Raw genomic sequence first — 21,776 nt, forward strand, 5'->3', positions numbered from 1 at the left:
TGTGTAAAGATAAATCAGAAGAGAAAATGTTTTGTTTCTATTCTGCGAACTGCAAATTGCTTCTCATGCAGGGGCGGATCTATTCTCGTGGGATCCAGGGCTTTGGGCCACCCAAAGAAATGGAAATGTTCCATTCCTGAAAAGGGCTGCCGATGATTGCTTCTTGCTTAAGATGTCAAATTGTCGTGCTTGCATTACTTGATAGAAATGAGTTTTAGTGCTTTAATTTTATGCTCCATTAAATTGTGAATTCTCAGGGAAGCCTGATGGGCTGACTCAACATTGGCTATAAAAAGGTGATGTCAGTTTTTTTTTTTTTTTTTTTTTTTTTTAAATTCCTCATTCCTGTCGTAAACGTCAAGGATTCACCGAAAATGAACGAGCCCACATTTAAGAAGTCGATGGTGCCAGATGGCCCGTGAGACAAATCGGTGCTGATGGTCCAAAGAAATATGCGTTAAGCAGCGCAATGTTTTTCTGCCAAATTCCACTAAATGGGTCATGAGAACAGGCCGCAGCGAGACTGCTTAACGTCCCGAGTCGCGCAAGCAACTTCTGGAGAGGAAGTTCTTGAGAAAGAGTGGCGTGAACTTTCATCAAGTTGTTCCCCAACAATGAAGTGAAGAAAGAGGCCGCATGCAGCTCGCTGAGCGGCAGCCCCGTTTCTAAATGGAAGGACCCAAACAAACACTCGCCGCCGACGCCGCTGACAGGAGCTTGCGGCAAGGTGCCGCTTGCTTAGCTATTTATTTATTGGTGTATTCATTTATTTATTTACTCGAGCGGCTTGACACTGAAGCGAGAGCTGCTTTTGTGCTGACCTGTCAATCACCTGCTCAATTATTTGTATGTGGCGTCTAAAGATGGATGCTTTGTGGGAGATTTACAGAAATACACTACGAGCCTTGGGAATACAGTTACTACGACTTGGCAAATAAACTCAAAATATCTGTTAAATGGATTCGAAATAATAAATCGTTAGCGTAGCACTTCCCTCTGGAGCCTTCGCACGTGGGCCGACGACGCCACCATGTGGCTCATCGCAAAACTACAAGTAAGAAACTTTTGAGTTGAAATACTGAATTCTTTTTCTAGGTAGTCATGCCCTCGAAGTGTTTTTTCATGTAAATGTTTCTATTGTAGTTTAGCAGTTGCAAATGAGCGTGTTGTGACATATTGGAAGTTGGAGGAGCTCCTCTAAAGGCAAGTCGCAAACACAGGAAGGAAAAGACGGCGTGCTTTTTTTTTTTCTGGCTTTTATTCACTGGTGAAAGGAAGATGAAGCAAAGGTTGGGCAAGGCACTGTCTGTCAGATGCAAAAAATAATGATGATTCAGTCCTTTATATTCTGAAGAACCGATGGACGGAAAACACGAGCGAGTCCGCCTCTGACGAATGAGTTGAGCCGAACACTCACAATTGTTTTCCATGTAAAACTTGCAGTACGCGTCCAAAGGCATCTAAAATAGCGAATGCCTTATCATGGATGGCAGATGTTTTGTGAAAGAAATCTAGGCAACGATGGGCAAAAACTGGATAGTAAATTGCATCTAAGTACAAATTCCTTCAGACACATCAAAATAGAATACAAAAACACCTACTGCTACAATACTTTTATTTTGACATTGCAAAATAATGTAAATTACTACTGTAATGTAAAGGTGTGAAACAAGCAAAACCCTTCTTGTGCTTTGATATGATGCAGATCTCAGAAAAACAATGTCGCTGGCATGTGGATTTTGGTGGGCGCGCAGGGTGTTGCTTGTTCTTCCTTCAACTTCGCCGCGCAGCCGCCAGCCACGTGGCGAGTTTGCAAGTCATCGCGTGCTTGCTCCCGACGCTGAAGTTGTATCATACAAAAATATCCTCAGCGGTGGTTTCTTTTTTTTTTTTTTTTTTTTTTTTTTTTTACACCGTATGATTTGATCACATCAGAATCCAAAGCACAAAAATACAAAAGTCATTAATTAAATACATACAGTATATTAAAATGCAAGAATTTGAGATACTACTCGTCATTGTTTTGGTTAATATTGAATACTGCGATGTTCCAGTGCATGTTAAATTATTTTACGTGAAAAGGTCTGTCAGATGTGATTTTTTTTATTTTTTATTGATTGATTTAAGATTAAATTGCCACATACCACTTTATAGAAGACATACCGTAGGATGTGGAATGGAACAAACTAAAGACTTGTCCTTTGATAACAGAACTATTTGATGAAAAGCTTATACATTAACACCTACAAGCCAAGTCAAGTCAAAACCCCAAAGCTAAAAATAATAATAATTAAAAAAAAATAATAATAAAAGTCTGACGTACACGCGTATGCATGAGCTACAATCAGACCGAAATCATCCAATCGCAGATGAACCCTTTCGGGTCACTTCCATTTTCATCAGGAAGCTTCAAATTTAACACTACAAACTAAAAGGGTTTCTTATGGCACAAGTTTAGTCAGTCTACATCTCAAAAAGAAAAGCAATTCGTTGTCCTAAATTGTGTGCTGCAGATGCACCACGAAACTTCAATCAAGTCAAGTCCAAGGACCGTTTACATGGTTCTTAAAAGTCGCGTGGCACATGAAGAGATCATTCTTCTGGACAGAAAATTCAGTTTGCACGTGTAAATTTGCATCTATCAGGAACGGCCGTGAGCTGACCTTCAGGTCGTTGATTTTGAAGTGACGGAAAGATGAGATGAAATTACAATTAGTTTATTTGACGCGTCCGTTAACGATATGCTACAAACCTCCTACGTGAGGAATGCGCCTATAAAATACAGTATATGTCCCTTATCAACCAGCGACTTGCCTAATGGTTCCGTTCGCAACGGTAGCACATGAAATTTGACCCATCCATATTTGTGCATTGTGCTGTGTTTGCGCAGCCACGTCAGGATTTGCGGCCGAAGCGTTTGGGAGGAGAGAAAAAGCCCGCGCCGCGCCGCTCGGGCGGGCTCGGCCGCTCGCGCATCACATACATTCAAACTCGTCGATGCGCTGCTTGGTGTTGCCCGAGCGGATCTGTCGGAGGGTCTTGTACTTGTCTCGTCCCGCCCGCATGTTCTCTGCGTGGATCATGTCGTTGACCGTCTTCTTGGTCTCGTCGCGGGCGTTGGCCAGCTCGGAGCTTAACGCCTGCAACGGCAGTTAGCGCACGCTCAGTATAGCGGCCGCAGCAACTCGACTCTTGCTTCTAGAACAGGAAGTCGGCACCTTGACGCTCTCAAAGAAAACGCTGCTGCTGCTGCGGCGCTCTCAAGTCTTACAGTTCGGTGCCAAACACATTTTGGGCCATTTCAATTGAACCAAAATGACAAAATATCCTACCTGTACATTTGTACTTTTCTACATATGTTAGCAATTCTCTACTCACGTTGTTTTTTTGCCTATAATCTCTTATGAGGCGAAAAGCGTGCTCAGGCCAAAGCACAGACAAAAAAAGTGTTCAACTCTAACATAAAAGTGTGTCTTTGGCACCATCTTGTGGCGTCTCGGTGCCAAGAAACTAGAAACTGATTTACGTGGATGGAGCCTTGTATTCGGATTAGAATCGGGAACGAAAACGCTCCATATAAAAACCTCAATCGGAATGAACGGGCCGAATCCCAACGGAATTTCATTTGGATTCACGAGGGTGGAAAATTCCTTTTGCCAAACCGATTTTCGTCGCGTAAACCGTGGATCGGAACGGAGCCGGGCTCCGTCTTGACGTAAATGCGCGGTGACGTCCTCGTTTACGCACTTGAAAAGATGCCGGCCGAAGGCGGACGGAGGCTCAGCACGCGGCGTACTAAAGTGTGCGGCTTTCCAGTCGAGTGCAGGCAAATCGCTTCTTATTGAGACTCGAAAAAGACCATTTTGAATCTACCTGGACAAGATAGCCTCAACATTCAAAACTGCGCACTGTAAAATAGGGATGTCCCGAGCCAACTTTTTCACTTCCGATCCGATCCCGATATTGCGGCCTTCCGTTTTGGCCGGCATCGCTTCGATCGGAATTCATTTGTGGTACGTCATGTTGGAAAAGGTTGGATCAAGTGATATTACTCAAGCGGAGAACATTCATCGGCAACAGACGTTACCCGATGGGTTACACGAAGCGAAGTACCGGTAACTTTAAAAATAAGCATGAACTACAATTGAATAAAATCAATTCGAATAAGAGAAAATCCGGAAAAATATCTTCAGTACAACCAATGCCCAAAAATATGGATTTAAATTGCAAGATAACCACTGCTTAACCGACACATAAGCACATTCTACATTTCAATCAATTAAATTAAAAATACATTTGAAAAAAGTTCAATCAATAAATACTATATAATACTTTTAAAGTGCAAAATAAAGTTCAATTCCGTTATTATTATTATTATTATTTTTTTTTTTACTGTCGGTACTTTCCCCACGTGTGCGGCAGTACACTTGAACTTCCTGATCCAACTGGGGTTTCGTTTTATTGACAGTGTCGTGGCTGGATAGGAAATTAGGAACCGTAGTGAGGCTCGAGGTGCTCAGCTGTATATATATATATATATATATATATATAATTATAGTGCCGGTTTATATGTTGATACAGCGCTTGTGTTGCAACAGTCCTTATTTTGAGATCCAAGTGCAGAGTTTAACGCTACTTTTCGTTAGCTCGTCAATGGCGTTTTTCAAACAAAGTCTGTGATGTATTTGAACATTCAATAATTCTTTTGTGATGAGAGTTTCGTTGTAGAGTGAATTTCAACTCTCGTCTCAAACGACTTTAAGCAATCAACATTCCCTCTACTACGTTAGCACCTGAGCAAGCTTTTGTTGCGACCACGTGGGCTCCGCACGCCGTCCAGGCGCTGTCGGAAACAAGTGCTGGAGCTGAGCGTGGAACCGGCCGCTTGCATAACAGCGCTCAAATCCGAGATTTTAGATCCGGCCCGATCCGATCCTCGTTGTTTTGCTGACGTCGGACCGATTTGCGATCTCAAAGATTGGATGGGGACACGCCGAGTGTTACACGATGCCAACGGGCTCCCAGAACATGAGTCGCTATGACAACAGCGTGACAGGTGACAGGCAGAACAATTAAATGTTCGTCCAGTAGATGGCAGAAGGTCCAATTAATCTGCGTATCCACCTGTTGCCATTCAGGCGACAGAATTGAAACAGACTCACATTTCACCTGAAGTCGATTTAAGAGCGCCTCATTCTTTCAGTGCATATTCTATCAACCTTTTGTGACGTTTCTCTTCGGTGGTGTGCCTTGAGATCTTTGCAATGGAAAATATGTGCCTTGGTTCAGTACAATTTGGGAAAGACTGCACTAAAAGCAGAAGAGGTCTGACTTACGAGTAGATGTTTCTGCAAGCGTTCGTTCTTCTCCGCCTCGGTCATGCGTTCCTCCTCGCTGCGGTCCTTGTACGCGGCGGCCGACGTAAACTCGGCGCTGGCCTCGGCGCTGCTTTCGTCGTTCTCGTCGTGCTCGTTCTCGGTGTTGAGGGGCTCCTGAACGTGGGCCGCCATCACTTTGCTTTTGAGCTCTTCTTTGGTCTTCTCCAGGTCCTCCTGCACCAGGGTGGCCTGAGGCAAGGAGACGATTGTCCATTAATGGTCACTAAGGATGGATTTACGCTACAGCATACGGTTGGTTGAATGACATCATATTTGTTTTTAACTCCCAAGGAGTGGTACAATTGGGAGAAGCCTCGTGATGAGAAGAGGAAGGGAAAAAAAAAAAAAAAAAAAAGCATGAAATGGGATGTCATCAGAACGGAATCAGGCCTCTTCCAAGTCTGGATCAATAGAAATAAATAAACGCCTATCAGCCAAGCGTGACTTCCGGCGTCAGCAGACAAATCGGATCCACCCCGTCGACGTACGTGCCCCCTTTTGAAATGGGGCGATTGGTGACGTTTACGCACACACATCTAGCCAAACAGCAACATAACGGGCACCCGTCAAACCGTCAATCATACTATAGCAAATGCGCCAACTATCTAATATGCTCTTGTGCACAGACCAATAAATAAGTGATCTATATTGAAGCCAATAAGGGGGAAGAGGCAGTCCAGGCCAAATAAATGTTTCATATTTGTATTATTTAGTTATTAGCGACGCAACACTGGCGGCGTGGCTTGAAATCTCCGCTCGGGCCCTCCAGTTCCGAGTTTGCACGTTCCAGTCGCGCCCACATTCCAACAACATTCTTACATTCAACCGAAGCCTCTAAATTGCCCACAGATGAGAAGATGAGGAGACGGTCGTTCGTCAACGTGTACGCCGTGACGGGCCGGCGAGCCGTCCAGCGTGCTGCGCCGCCGGCCGCTCGCCCAAAGCGCCCGTGGGCCCGAACGAGGACGGGCGCCACGTACGATGCGCGCGTGGGAGGCTATTGATCCTAGTTGACTTCAAGTGTGTTGTCGCGTGTCGTAGTCTACGTGCATTGGGAGCGTGTGAGCAACGAGGTTGTTTCAGGTGTTCGCTAAACGTCAACAGCGATGAAATGGTTTTATAAGTTGGGCAACAAATGAATAGAGGCACGAACTCGGAATTGGGCACTTTTGCGCTCTGCGGGTCTCATCCAGCCTTTTGGATACTTGTTGACAAGAAGTAGTTTTACAAGGTATTCCTTTGTCTTATGAATGTATATTTTCCAAATATGAATATTGAGCTTCAGCTTGTCAATTAGGAACAACGGAAGCGGCAGCAGCACCTTCTCTTGCCACAGTATAGCCTCCTCTTCCTTCTTCTTCTTGGAATCCTCCAGGAGAGAAATCTTTGAGGTCAGCTCAGCCAACTCGGTGGCCTGTAACGACAGCGCTCTCGTCATTATTGTACGTCAAACCCATGTAACCTGGACAAGTACGGTGTAAAACCCACCAGGTGCTCTTGGTTCTTCATCTGGTTCTCGGACTGCTGCAAGAGAGCCATCTTGGCGTCCTCGGCGCCTTTAAGGTCGGCCTCCAGGCGCTCGGCCTCCACCTGGGCTCGCTCCCTCTCGAGCTGCAATTCAATGGCCTTCGTCGTTTGCTCCTCCAACTCTGCGCGCAACGACTTCACCTGAGCACGACTGCAGAACAACCATCACCTTCTCCGACACGCTGGCCCGGCACCAACCTTGCTTAGCCTTTTTGGTCTGCTCCTCGATCTGCTTTAACCGCTCCATTAATTCCTCTTTTTCCTTTTCGATCTTCTCCTTTTCCTTTTCTGCAATTTCCCTTTTCCTCTTTTCGTTATCCAGCAGAGCGCTAACGAATTGAGAAAAGAATTCACAGTACTTTGAATGCCGCGGCTATCTTCGTTTACGTGAAGACAATCATTTTAACAGTGAACGTTGGAATTCAAGACGATTCATCGAGCGATAAAGCAGGTGATGAATGTATCGTTTTATGCACAAATGTTCAAACATTTTGCATGCCAGGTTTCTGTGTGTTCAAACTGAGACTCCTGAATGTGTTTATTGCAAGTTTTTTTTTGTTCAGTTCTCCGATGTGACCGTTACCGTTCCATCTTCTTGAGGTTCTTCTCCTCCCGAGCCTGAGCCTTCATCTGCTGTACTTCGATCGTGTCGGGTTTGCGGCGGCGCATGTACAGCTCGTGGTTCCCCATGCATAGAGACAGAATGCGCTTGTTGATGCGCAGCCTCGGCGCATAAAATACAAAGTCCTAGGGGGGGGGGGGGGAAAAATAGGAAGTGTAACTAACGGCCAGGAATAGCGAGATTAATGGGTCAGAAGCCTTCAGTTTGACAGGTCAACATACAGGAGCTTTCTTGTCAATTGGTTTAATGACAAATTTCTTGTCGTTGAAGGAAATATTCCTGATTTCACTCCAAGGAAAGCCAATTTTGGGCGTCATTCTGTGAAACAGACGCACACACTTCAGTGTTGATAGCAAGATAAAACGCATTAGATTAGTGTATTCACTTACTTATCATTCTGTTCATAAATGTTGAGTCCCAAAGCGTCCACTCCCAGCCACAACTCTGTTCCTTTCTTATTTTTGATGCTAAAGTAGTTGACTCCATACATCTCAAGGTCTTGGGCGATCTTCAAATACTCCATCATGGATTCCTCTCTGCAGACACAAGAGATGTCTTTTATGTCCTGACATCACATCGTACCTTACAGCATTCAAGGCAGGAAATGATCTTTTGTCACTTTGCCAACTTAAAACTCTCAGGTCTCAGCATGCCACAGCCGCTTCCGGTGTTCCTCAAGGCTCTGTTTTATGACACCTGTACTGTAGATAGTTTTCTATTAGACGGGGCTTTGCTGCCATCTTGTGGCGTCTGTAGGAAATTCAACTATTTTAGGGGTGGGAGGGCATCACTTACTCGTGGATTTTCGCTTGGTCCCTCTCACCCACAAATAGATTACTGTACAGTAATTGTATGACACGTCTACTTTTCACACTATTGGGCGTGGGTATTGGTGGACATGCCAGGCCGTGGCACCTTTTAAAAGTGCGCTAGAGGAAGGGAAATGTACCGATCTTGAATATGCAAACGCAGCGGACTCGCGGTGTCCAGTGTGTTCACGCACGACGGCCTCACCCTCGTGTTAGCACGTCCCAACAGATCAAAACAAATCAGTCTCAGCGGGCTTTTTACACTGGCTGGCAAATTCTAACTCGGGCAAAGAAATGTTGGGCGAGCCCTGTAATTGTCCGGTGATGTGTCTAGGGTATACATCTACATTCCATTTGTACGAAATAGCTTACGTTTCATTTGCGATTTAAGACGTAGGCTAGGTTATGACAACTGTAAGAAAACCATGAGAAGTGTATCGTGACCTGTGGGCCCTGGACAGGGTTATATTTGAAAAGTCATGGCAGCCCACTGGACGAGGCATACAAAAGGAGAGAAGGCAGAGTCAGATAAAGTTTGGCACATGGAGTACAAAAGTACATCCAGTGTAGTACCAGTAAGCCGGATAACGAGCTGGCAATTTCTTATCTCGAGAAAGTGAGGAGGAGGAGGAGGAGGAGGAGGAGGAACAGGGATTACCTCATCATTCCCTTGTGTTCTTCATGCCACACTTGAATCCTCTCCTCCCACTGGTCCTTACTGAGTTTGTGCTGGTCCAGAACTCTGCCAACATGATCGGTCAGAGGTCACGCAGAAGAATAAAGCGGCCGACACCATCCCAGATGACCACCTCTGCTCGTCTTACCTCTGAGGGAGCAGATGTTCATTGGACAGATAGCCCGGCGTGTGGACTTCTTTGTTGTAGTCAGCATACTTGGCCTGCACCGCATAAGAAGCCAGGAGGACGGCCGTCTCTGGGGGGCAGTAGATATCGTCATTTAGGATTCCCTCCTTCACCTGCAGGAAAAACAGCCGCTGGGTGGCATCCTGGATTAACTCCTCGGACACATCCTCAGGAAAGAACTTGGCACGGAACTTAAACAGCAGAGGGCTTTCCTTCCTCACATCTTGGGCCGTCACCTGAAATTCAAATGTAGAATATACTGTCGGTCAAATGTTTCACTCAAGGCTTCAATAGCGACAAAGAAAGGAAGGTCAATGAAGAGCTCACCTTCTTATTGAGCTTGAGCCATGTAGATAAACCCTTGGTATCCTGGTACTGGAGTCCAAAGTACCAAACCTCCCGCAACCCGATGGTCTTAACGACCTGCAAAAATATACATCGTATGGTATATGGAAGAAAGCAACGACAACAATATATCGAATCCCCGGATTGTTAGCGCGTTCTCGAACAGATCTATTAAAAATCCACAAAAGGCAAAATTGTTTTGCACGCGTGTACAGTGCACGATGCGGTTTTCGTCTCGACACCGCCGGAAACTACAACCACAATAATATAAACATTCAAATAGAATGAATGGTGTTCAGTATAGGCATCTGGCAAATGTTCATTATCAGCAGGATCATTTAGTAGCACTAGAAAGCAATGATAAAATGTGCCGATTTTATTATTTGTCCTACCTGGTCAAAGAGTTGCTTTCCTGTTGTTGTGGGCTGAATGGCAAACTCCAGCTCCGCATCCATTGTGGTGACTCTTACACTAATCTAAAGTCAAGAACAAATAGAATGAGGGAACAATGCAAAATGACAATAACATGAGCTTCAATTAAAACAAATACAGTTCACCAATGTTGTCGGTGTGACTATACTGCGCGTGGAAAAATCCAGCCACAGACAAACACAATGGCGTGGTCAACAAAACAATTAGTTGCCAATAACAAGGACATTCATTTGTTCATTGAACATTTCGGTCATTTCAAATGAAACTATGCGTATTGCATCTATAAGGCGGGGAAATGTCATGTCGGCAACTGCGTTTATATCCATGTTTTCGGGCTGATTTTTTTTTGCTTTTTGAAAAAAAAAAAAAAAAGATGCTAATTCAAGAAAAGCCACATATAAGCCTTCTTACAGTCAGAAGGATTTCGACTTAACTGAACAATTTACTGCGCACATCTGCATATCACAGAGTCGTTTGCCAACGCGCCGTCAACAAGCCCACAATGTTGTTTGTTTAGTTTCTTTCTGCAAGTAGACTCCCACGAAAGCCCGTCTGGCCCGGCCGGCCTCAGTATGGAACTTATCTACAGGAAGTAACCACATCCTCCGGTGGCGAGGCCTCGCGAGGCCTTTTGCCGCTTCGCCCTCAGGAGAGCGGCCGGCTTCCTGCCATGTTTCAAGCCGTCAGCCGGTCGGCCCGCTGCTCTGCGGCCCGCCGACAACTTACTAGTCCGCCTATTTGCAGCTCGTTCGTCACCGCTCGGGATCTTCCTGTTCACGTCAAGAATGCACTGACTCAACTCACTTCTGATATCGAGAGAGGAATGTGGATCGGATTGTAAAAACCACCACAAATCACAAGCTCTGTTTTTGCTGCAGTAATGTGACATAAAACCTGTGCGTAATAGTAAATAGTGGAAAATCCCTCACGTACATTTATTCACGCCTGCGTCTGGTCGCCGAGGTCATACAAATATTAGATCGACTGTGGAATCAGCAAACCGATTGATGTTGCCGTTTCTCATTTCTCAGCCCCCTTGGAGATGATGAAAAAGGCAGCACACATGCCTGCTGGGAAATAACTGAGCAGGCCGAGGCCCACGCCTGCCCCCGACAACAATGCGACGCATTATTTCCCACTTGTGGGGGGCCGACGAGAGCCGCACTCTTTGCCATTCGTGTCAGCAGAACCGCAGTAAGAGCTCAGGACACTTGGCCCTCTGTCACTTCCCGTCATCGCCAGCAAGGCGATCTGGGTGGACGCCGAGCGGCAACACAATCGCACACTGCATGCGGCACCGCAAGTGGTACGCAGGATTCCTCTAGCGGTACACGAAAGAAACGCTGAATTACATGTACAAACTGTATAATGATGCAGTGGCTTAAACCTTTTGGTTTTTTTCTCCCCCCCAAATCAATTTATTGGGTATAGCTCAGTTGTGTTGAACATTTAAGTGCAACATTCAATCTTTTATAGAACTTTTGTTTAACATTTCAGTGCAATTTTTACTTGACATTTATGTGAAATCCTTTTTAACTTAATCATTAAGTACACTTTTTTATTGTCCTATATTTAAGTGCAGTAGTAAAGTTCAAACTGTACATAATGTTTCAGTGGCTTACAATATTAATCTTAAAAATAATACATTTTATTGATATTGTGCTTTTCAAAATACTCAAAGATATACTTAATGGGAATGAAACCTCTTAACTGTTTCAGATGAAGACTATTTCAGTGTTTGTCATTGTCAGAATCCTCTTTATTTGCCAAAAATATGTCCAAAAAAACACACACGGAATTGGTCTCGGGTAGTCGGAGCCGCTCGAGTACGACAACAGACGGTCGATTGACAGAGAACACTTTGGAGACAGAAAGACATTGACAAAAAAAACAAGTCACTGAGCAATAAAGGGTTGCTCGTTATCTGGTAATGCCGGTACAATTATTTTGGGACAATTGTGCAAAAAAGATGTCCTCTAGCACACAGTTCGAATGACGAATATTGCAATAGTCCGGTGCGATGACCATTGCGCAAAGGGCGCCGAGACTTCAAGGAGTGGATGCAGTGCAAAGTGACGAGTAGCGCGATCATCTGGGACAATGTCGATTGTGCAAATGTTGCAGATACTCGTCAGTCTGTGTGCAGACCGCTACAGCGAGCGCACGGGTAATGTATAATTGGCCCGACACAAATGTGACAACAAACTCAAGACAAAAAAAATTGGCAACACGTTGCAATGGAATTGTAAGTTAGCTGTTTAAGAAGTGCCACTTGGAATATGTTTGGAGGTGGCAACCAATATGTCGATACGAAACCATTTCAGCTCGCGATGACCCAGCTGGATTTCATTGGACTTGGTTTCCTGAGCCCGACTCACTAATGTTGCATGAAAACGGAAGCACGCGGCTACATTCTCTGCTTGTGTTAGGGCGTGTCACCCACACTATTCTTAGCGCACACTCACTCGCGCCCTCTCGGCCCACGTGCCAGGTTTCCATGTCGTCGTCCTCACCATTTTCCCCACGGCAACGGCACAATGTACGACGGCTAAATAACACTTTTCACCGTTTAATGTTGTGAGAATGGCATGTTAAACAACTGTGTTTCCTTTATTATTAACATGAGTTGTTGCACCGTCACACAGCTCCAATCTCCTTTTCCTATTGCCGTATGATACCAAATTACATTGATCAATCCCTCCGGAAGTCACCAGAAAGTTGACAACCACAACATCCAAAAGTACAAGTCATGTAGCTACCTTCCGATTATTCATCTAAAATCATACGTTACATAGGAGCAGAGGTGGGTAGAGTAGCCCAATATTGTACTCAAGTAAGAGTACTGTTCATTTAGAATAATATCACTTAAGTAAAGGTATAAAGTAGTCCCCCAAATAATTACTTGCGTAAGAGTAAAAAAGTACTCGGTGAAAAAAATGTGTCATGTACTGAGTAACTCTTGAGTAACATCTGATTTGTTTTTTTTTTTTAATCACAGCATAAAGGTCAGATCAAATATGAATGTGCGAATTCAGCTATTTCTGAACAATATCACTTAATCTAAAACATAAATAAAATCTTTGTCAAATAACAACAACTTATTGATAAAGTGTGTGTGTTTGTGAGAGAGAGAGAAGATAGAACATACCCCAGAAGATGCATCTCTTACAGTTGCTTGTGACCATAAAATAGGGCTAATGTTGCCATATTCACAGCCAAAACAACAGCAAAAACATCTGCAACTTACCGCAAGGTGTTTTCTCACGTTAGAAGTGGGCTGAAATGTCCACGTTTGGACAGTGACAAAACTACGATGCATGTTAAAGCTGTTGTTTTTCACAGTCCGTAATGTAAACATGAGTCGTGCACGGCTGTCACGGCTCACTTTGATTGGCCCGCAAAGCCCAATAGAAGACTGTGTGCAGACATGTGACTTTCTTGTGTCGTTTCATTGCTGAACTTGAGTCAAACATCACTGTGGGCCCACAGGCGCCCGATGCGGAAGTCGAAAACTTAAGTTCAAAAATAGATCGCACACGCAGTTACTGATGAATGACAGTCGCAAGCAATATGTGGATTAGTGGAACAGAGTAAAAGTACCATTTCTTTTTAACAAATACTTGAGTAAAAGTAAAAAGTATGCTTCATTAAAACTACTCTGTCAAGTACAATTGATCAAAATGTTACTTGAGTAAATGTAGTGCGTTAGCACTCCTCTGCATAGGAAACAGGGTACATCCACACTCATTTAGACTCTTACACAGTGACCATCCAAAGGTTATTGATCCATATACTGTAAATGCTTTTAAATGTTGTCTATACTGTATGAAGTAGCAGTGTGACGAGATTTGCCAAAAATGGCAGTCTGTCAAAATACGGGGTCCGGTTGGAACGGCCACTTCAACCCGAATACAAGGGAGCAAGGACTGTGAAAATCGGACAATGGGTTGCGGAGAATTTTTTGTGTCGGGGAAACAAAATGGCCTTTTGGGCGAACGCTTTGTCTGTGATATCACCAATAGGAAATTTGGTCAGAAAACACCTTCAAATGAGAGTAATATGTAATTAGTACATGGAGTACTTCAGCAATCAATTGTTTATGTGAATTGATTTGTTCTGGAAGATTTAAGAGGTGTTTGAAGTGCTTCAAAGCAATTTTCTTTTTTTATAAAATCCACAAAGATGGCCGCCACTTTGCTGTACGAAGTCTGAGTTCAAACTGTTTTGCTAATGCAGAAACGCAAAACCTTTTTGTTGTTGTTGTTTCTTTAATATTTACTGAATTACAATAACTAACTATAACTTTATGTTTAAACCCAAGCTTCCCTTTATATCAGTTGACTCTCACTGAGTGCTTGTATACATTTATGTTAGATGTTTGATGTTACCCGACTGCTCGTCTACACTCCCACTAGATTTCATCTTCTTTTAAGTTATTCAACAGTCAACAGTTGGTGACAAACTACTGGGGGCTGAATTATAATGATTGCATGCATGCTGCACATTAAGGATTTTTGTTTTTTAGTACTTTTGGTGGGAAGCCCCTGTTCTAAAAAAGGACTGTGACTGATCACATACAGGCACTTGACAGTCTAAACCGAGGGTATCAAACTCATTTCTGTCTCGGGGCCGCATTGGAGTTATGATTTCCCTCAGAGGGCCATTAGATTAGAACAGTGAAACCATATAAATGTTTAATCACCAAATCATATCATTGCCATTACGCAACAAATTGAGGGATAGCTAGTTTTGAAATCAGAAGACAAGGATAATAGATTGTTCAAGTAACTGTAGAAGAAGGGTTTGGTCACAGAAAAATGCAATATCTCAATATTATTCTTTATGATTATGACAATTTGGAATTTGGGTACAGATTTGAGCAAAAACCACCGAGGTTGACGAGCGTGATTTGCTTTTGCGGGCCACATCTGGCACCCGGGCCTTCAGTTTGACACCTACGGTCTAAACTATGTCACTCAAGTTCGACGGAATATTTGTTTAAACCATTGACCAACCTTTGTAACCCTGACAAGCAATATGGCTGAAATCGAGCAAACGAACGAAGAAAGTGCAAAATGTGTAATGACTGTGCGCCTAATACCGGGCCTATAATAAGTGTACACAATCTGAGCAGTCATTCAACAACATTTCTCAGCAAACATCTGAAACGGTCTCTTGACATTACCGCGTATCCTCATCCGTATAACTGTACGAGTTATTTGGCGGCGCACGGGACGCCCCTTTACCAAGTTCTGTGAGAACCGGCCTTGCAGTTCTGGCATAATCCTACTAAATAACTACCTAACAAACCAACCAATAATACATTTCACACTTGGTGGAGGTACTGTAATGATATTTGCTCAGCTTGTCGGGTGATCTAAGATTTGGCAAGTTCCCAAAAAAATACAAATGTGAGAAATACAACCGAACTCATCAACAAAGCTGTGTCTAAGAACTGCCGTTCAGATTAAGACGCTGTTAAAGCTTCCCGCGTGTGTTCAAACACCCTGTGGCTGTGTGTACTGTTGCGCGTCTGCTGTCCAGATGCGTTCACAGCCGAGGGCTGCGTGCAGCCGAGCGTTCCGTCGAACGAAACCCTCCGGTTGAAGAGTGCAAACGGGCAGACGGGAAGCGGGAGGGATGAAAAGGAGGATGAGCTTTCTTTACAAAGTGATGGGGGGGGGGGGGGGGGGGGGGTCTTTCCCATGACCATTGTTCCTTAAATATACATGCGCGCATCCATCTGCTCAGACACATCTTCGCTTTTGTTGCGGAGGTAGTTAACATTGATTGGTAATCCTTCTCTACCCGCCGCTGAAACGGGTGCTTCGCTCGATCAACTCGTGAAAAGCCGTTCACGCTAAGCTAACTTCCTATAATTCACCAATACTTGTGTGAGGAGTGTCCAGGGCAGAACTTACCGTACAAGCATTTGGCAAAACCTCAAACTTGCTCTTATCTTTAGACAACTTTGATTTTTCAAGCTGAAAACAACAGACAAACGGACCACAGACAGAGCTAACGGCCACACAAAAATGACACACAGTAATAATATAGAAACCTCTTACTTTCCGAAGTGTAAGTGTCAGGCCAGATCCGAAGTGAAGATATAACTATAAGTATTTGTGTAAAAAACATTCACTTTTTCCCACCAGCTCTAACTCTCCAAAGGGCTAATCTGCTCTGCTATGCGCGCTAGGGTCTCGTTAAATCCCCTGCTAGCATACCTCCACGTCTTTCCATTGAGCAACACGCACACTCCGTGTTTGTCCCCCTGGCTACGTCGGTGACTCCCCGCTGAAACGGTAAGTTCTGACCAAACTTTACATTAGAGTATGTTCCGTCTGCCGTCGGAGACGTTTGTGCGACGCACGGAATGAATGACTTTTTTTTTTTATTTTTTTTATAAACTAACTCAAATGTATCGTGATGTTTTACAGTAAAGGAATCACAGCAACGTGTGATTAAAAGGAGGCTTAGTAAGTAGTCCGGCGCAATCTTGAGTGGTGCACCACGGCATGTGAGGAGCAGGGAGGAGAGCAGCTAGACCGTGATGTGAAAGTCCATATAAGGCTGCGAGCGAGGAAATTACCAGAAAGGAACTGATGTAAGAGCAGAACATTTGAGTCACACCGTGACTTCCTTGAGAAAGTCGAGAACTTGCCAGCAGAGACGCGCGACGTTTGGAATAACTGCGACTCATCAAGATTGATACAACTGACTCAAACGCCGCTTTTTGGTTTTTTTGTTCGCCTTCCTACTTTCACCGAGTCAGATTATCTCACTTCCTTCTTTTCTATGATTTCCCTGCCCTGAAGCTTACAAACAACCCTCCAGAAGAACGAGTTCACAGTTTCGACACCAATCGGCGACACTGGGAAGTCCTCGACTTTTTAGCCTGAGAGCATTGTTCTTCAGTTATTTCTACCATCGTTTATGGCCAGTGACCTTCCTCTGGACCAGATGTTTGTCCCCTTTCAGTTTCCTTTTTTCTAACACTGAAGCAACCCATCCCGACAACATAGAACCGACTAGTGTCTTATTGCTTGGAAACCCATGGCAAACGCTCCCTTTTAAGCTTCTCCCTGCCTGTGAAAACCTCGGCAAACAGGAGACCACGCCACCGTTGTCCAGGCGGACACTTTCCTCGCGGCAATTCATTGGCACACATGACAGGCTTAGCATATTTCAACAAGTATTAGTAAACACTCGCGCCGAAGGCCAAGAGCAGTGTCAGCCGCTTCAGGGTGGCGCCTTCGTTTTACAAACTTTTGAAACCTGAACTAACCTCAGCCTTTGAGCAAGTGGTGATTGTTACCTGATACTTTAATCTTTAAATGAATTCCCATACGCTCAAAATATGTTATCCAAAAAGGTTTGTTGGGTTTTTGTGTGTGTGCAAAATTCATACACAAACGTCAACTCTGAGTCTGCGACCAACAGCAGTCTCTGTCTTGACTTGCCGCATGTATATTAATCGGCTAAGATTATGATATACTGGTTGATTATCTAACGATATCTAAATTATGGCTGAGAGTTGACTTTGGTCTGTGTATTTCTTTCTCAAGATCCGATCATATTAAACTGCTCAATCTGATGATGGCGTTGATGTGGTGAAACATCCTCGCGTGTCGTCTTGCAGTATTACAACTTTCTTATTCTCATAAAAGGCCAATTCTCACCAAATGGTTGTTTATATTGTAATGATATTCTCTCTTTTTCTAGTACATTTTATTTTTTTATTTTTTACTTTCGGGCGTGGCCCTACTCCTTGGTAGCTGTGTGTTTCATAAAATAACAGATTATTTAGTCCCGACCTTTCAACTAGCTAATTGGCAACCCTAACTTGTAGATGTGATGACAATAACGATCACCAATGGAATCAAATAAACTTCAAAATGCAGGGTCCACCAAAAGATTACTTTTTTAACTAGGTTTCAGATCAAATATATCGAGGGCAGCTATCAACTATCCCGTGTGGAGGCCAAAGCACCAGATCCATTTTATGTTTTTGGAGAAAAAAAAAACAAAAAAACAACAACAACACGGGAATGCATCAAAATATTCCTTCTTGCCTTCATGAATGCAGTTTATATCAAAGAGGGCAGGTGCTCTCAAACCTCGTCCACTCCAGGGGACTCCCATATAATCTTAGTTCAACATAACTACCATGTGGTCATTGTTGTCCGGAATCCTCTCCTCTCCAAAACTATTATTTTTCAGGAAATTAAAAAAAGACAGCATTTTCTGGGGGGGGGGGGCGTTATTAAACATTCTACCATTTTAGGTTCTTGAGCTATTTTCAACACTCGGTTAGTAGTTTGTAAGAATAGCAGAGCCGCGTATCGTATGGATTTGTGGGAAAAATATGATGTTGACCAAATTTGGACAGAGGTTTTCACCACCAGCGACCGTGCGCACCCCTAAATGCCATTTTGGAATCTTTCAACCAATATTCATGACCTGTTTAATAGAAAGGAACCGAACCAAATGGAATCGAAATATTTCTCCATTGCCACTAGCTCGAAATGCTGCGCGTGTGCACGCACGTCAGCAATGCCGCAAATTGGCCCAAAGCTGAGGGAGGAGTCATTGGTTTATTGGACTTTTTATTGGCATACAGCTGACCAAAAGATCATTTATAGCTAATTGCTTGACGGAGCCCAGTTCCAAACCGCTGTGTTGGGAACTTAATGAAAGATACGCATTTAAAAATGTACAATAACATCGACATCGCGAGATACAAATCCTTTGATTGTCCAAGATGACGTCAGAGTTGAGCAGCTCCAGACGAGATGATGATGATGATGATGATGATGATGACGACATTGGCATTGTCCCGAGTCCCAAAATATTTTGGCTCGTCTCTGCCCGAGGGAAAACAGCTTTATGCAGTTTGAATTTAACAAAGAGTGTGAGTGTGAGTGTGTGTGTGTGTGTGTGCGCGCGCTCGCACCCCACACGCACGCACGCCCCCAGCAATGAGAGGAGGGGTCCTCTTCATTGTTTCCAGCTATGCCACGTTGAAATGGAACGCTAAAGTTAATGTGATGCCAAAGAAGTATTTTCGAAATCTGTTTTTTGGCGGAGGCGAGCCTGGCAGGACCCCCAGCCGGGCCGGGCCGAGCTCCGTGGCCCCCCGGGGCCCTGGAGGGGGCACCCCCCGCCGGCTCGGGCCGGCGCCGGAAGGCCTCGACGAAGAGGAGATGCAAGACGGCGCTCGTTTCACGCGCCTAACGGAAAGTATTGTGTCGTCGCTTGAATTTCGAAAGGCTTCGCACAGCAAAACGTTTCAAGCCGCACACGCTCCATAAACGACACGAGAAGAGTCGTTAGCTTTTCACGCTTACCGTTTTCGGCATCTTGGCTTTTGTTGGTCCGCTCCGGGCTAGAAGAAAATCAAAAAGGCGACGAGAAGAGACGAGCAGTTGTCGAAAGCAGCAGAAAACTTTTTTCCCATCCGAATAACGGCGCCAGTGAAACGCCTTCCTGGCCAACCTTTTTCTTGCTAGCGCGATCGAAAAGCCACAAAAACCTCGTTTCTCGTCAACTTGCGAGGGGAAGAGCAAGTCTTTGTGGCGCCCTCCGAAGCGAAATGGCCTCGAAAGCTGGATTTCCTGCTAACGGTACCCGGACTCGCTAACCACACCCAGGCCGATGACAGGACAGCAGACACACACACAGAAAGGAAGGAAGGGAGGGAAGGAAGGAAGAAGGAAGGAAGGAAGGAAGGAAGGAAGGGGAGAAGCTCGGATCGGCTCGGCTCGGCTCGGCTCGGTCCGCTTTGTCGGCTTTGGTTTGGGTTGTTTCAGTTGCAGCCCGCAGACTCCGCCTGCTGCCTCTGCATCATCACGGCCGCACACATTCGTTCGTTCGTTCGGCTCAGCTCGGCTCGGCTCGGCTCGGCTCGGCTTCGAGAGCTCTCGTTTCACTTTTATTTCAGAATCATGTCAAGTCCAACTTCGACTCATGTCGAACAAAAAGCCCACCCTAGGCACTCAAGTAGCAAGTATATTTCGACTTTACTTGAGTATTTATGACTCTGCAGAATGTGTACTTTTACTCCCTATATTTGAAAACACCTCAGTATTTTCTACTGTTTATTTTGTCCAAATGGGCTCACTACCTTTTTCAACCTCCTGGCCCCTCAACACCCAAAAACCTAAAACCTGGACGACATATAACAAATGAATTAACTGCCCACACTGAAAGTAAACAACAATGCGTTTGTTTAGCTTACTGCTTTATTAGGTTTACGCAAGTAAAGAATTGCGTGTGCCACAAACAGATCTGTATGAAATCATTTATTACCATAATACCTATTTTGTGTGCAGAGGTTTATTATCCGTTGTGACAAGTTATAAAAACGGGTACTGTATAGAATTGACAGTAAAAAATATATATATATATATATATATATATATATATATTATATTTTTATTTGTATTTATTTTTTACTTTTGTACTTAAGTACATTTCAAAGTATGTGCTTTTGAAATGTTTACATAAGTATCGGTACTTCTACTAAAAGAGTGTGAGTACTTTAGCAGCTTGTGTCGAGGCTACGAGATGAGTTCTTCGCCGGTTTTAGGGGGCGTTTTTGTGTGAATGCAGAACACCTTTATTTTTCTTATTCTTTTCATTATTATGATTAGACCGCTGTGTTTTTCATCTGTCCTCTCCTTCGCCATTTTACATCCCGTTCACACCGTTTCAACTTGACCATGTTCCAAAACGTCACGCAACGTGTGCTATTACTCATCTAAGTAGCATTTCTGCATTCGAACGGAACTTCTCCAGAAATTGAATTTTTATTTTTTTTTTTTATTGTTGTTGTTGTTGTCCAACTAAATACTATAGTACTGTGAATTTTTGGTTTGGACAAAAAGGGAAGGTGAACCGAGTTAGCTGCAACTAAAACAGAAAAAAAACAATTGCCTTAAGTAGTAAGTAGTTTATTCTAATGTTTATTTTTTACTGGCAGTGGAAATAAAGGAGAGTCATGTGCCTTTCCCACAAGTTACCAACGGTACTGGAATGACGGAAAAGCGTCCAGCAGACGCCACGGCAGAAATGTTCATGCGGGCCCACAATGTGGTGAGGGAGCTCAAATCACAAAGTTGCGCTTTCATGGCTTTATTTTTGACTCGTCATATTGTGTGCACCACCCGGAAACGCTGAGCCCAATCCAGAGTTCCCAAGAAGGGCTAAACAGGCAGAAGATGTTTCACCAAATTCCACAAAATGCTTCATCATAGGAAACAATAACCGCTGGCTTCTTGACTTTCTCTTGGGCGATACAGACGGAGGATTCATGGCAGCGTTTCCTCAGAGCCGGAGAAGCTAAATGATGTCTTTGTACGCATTTCTCAACATGCAGCTCACATTGAGCCAACACTTCCTCATCACGTCGAAAACTGGATTTTGCGAGAGCGCGAGCATTTTCCCACTGCTTTGCCAGAAAACCCACAAAGTGAACAAATGCAAAGGGATGTGCAACGCGTGTCACCTAATTAGAGTCGTCTATCAGTTGCGCTCATCATGAATGTTTTGGGGAGTTTTCCAGAACGGATGCTGTGGTTTTTGGGGTATGGGGCCGACCTAACGGTTCGTGGTGGCCCGCCGTCTTGGCGGGTGATAAAGGCCACCCATGCAAAGATGGTCTTTTTGTTTTCATTGTGTAACCTGTGGCTTGAACTTTTTTTTTTTTTTAAACTCCATCTAGGAACAAGCCGACGTACGTTTGAAAAGTTTCCGATACGGAACCGGAAGTCGTCTTATTTTCCGAGGTCCGTGTCGT

The 21,776-nt window shown here is 44.1% G+C and overlaps 1 protein-coding gene across 2 annotated transcripts; it reads right to left on the bottom strand.

Moving 5' to 3' along the window:
• Positions 1–1,222: 1,222 nt before the first annotated feature.
• On the bottom strand, positions 1,223–19,788 carry LOC133415754 (moesin-like). Of its 2 annotated transcripts, XM_061702107.1 has the most exons (13): positions 19,327–19,788; positions 9,937–10,020; positions 9,527–9,622; positions 9,161–9,435; positions 8,995–9,078; positions 7,917–8,063; positions 7,749–7,845; positions 7,489–7,652; positions 7,104–7,234; positions 6,867–7,027; positions 6,700–6,792; positions 5,337–5,567; positions 1,226–3,140 (listed from the first exon to the last, which is right to left on the bottom strand). In XM_061702107.1, exons 1-13 carry the CDS (start codon positions 19,336–19,338, stop codon positions 2,976–2,978), a joined length of 1,740 nt encoding a protein of 579 aa, XP_061558091.1. In that variant the 5' UTR covers positions 19,339–19,788; the 3' UTR covers positions 1,226–2,975. The 2 variants fall into 2 exon arrangements, with proteins under 2 accessions (XP_061558092.1, XP_061558091.1); XM_061702108.1 differs by lacking the exons at positions 9,161–9,435; positions 9,527–9,622; positions 19,327–19,788 and having other exon boundaries at positions 1,223–3,140; positions 9,937–9,995.
• Between the last annotated feature and the right edge of the window lie 1,988 nt (positions 19,789–21,776).

The sequence above is a fragment of the Phycodurus eques genome, chromosome 17, assembly GCF_024500275.1.
Source record: "Phycodurus eques isolate BA_2022a chromosome 17, UOR_Pequ_1.1, whole genome shotgun sequence".
NCBI lineage: Eukaryota > Metazoa > Chordata > Actinopteri > Syngnathiformes > Syngnathidae > Phycodurus > Phycodurus eques.

Excerpts from the sequence above, each read along its gene's own strand:
- LOC133415754 (XM_061702107.1), bottom strand. Across the intron at positions 9,079-9,160 it reads GAACATCTGCTCCCTCAGAG|AGTTCTGGACCAGCACAAAC; the intron begins GTAAGACGAGCA and ends TCATGTTGGCAG. Across the intron at positions 5,568-6,699 it reads CTATACTGTGGCAAGAGAAG|GCCACCCTGGTGCAGGAGGA; the intron begins GTGCTGCTGCCG and ends TCCTTGCCTCAG.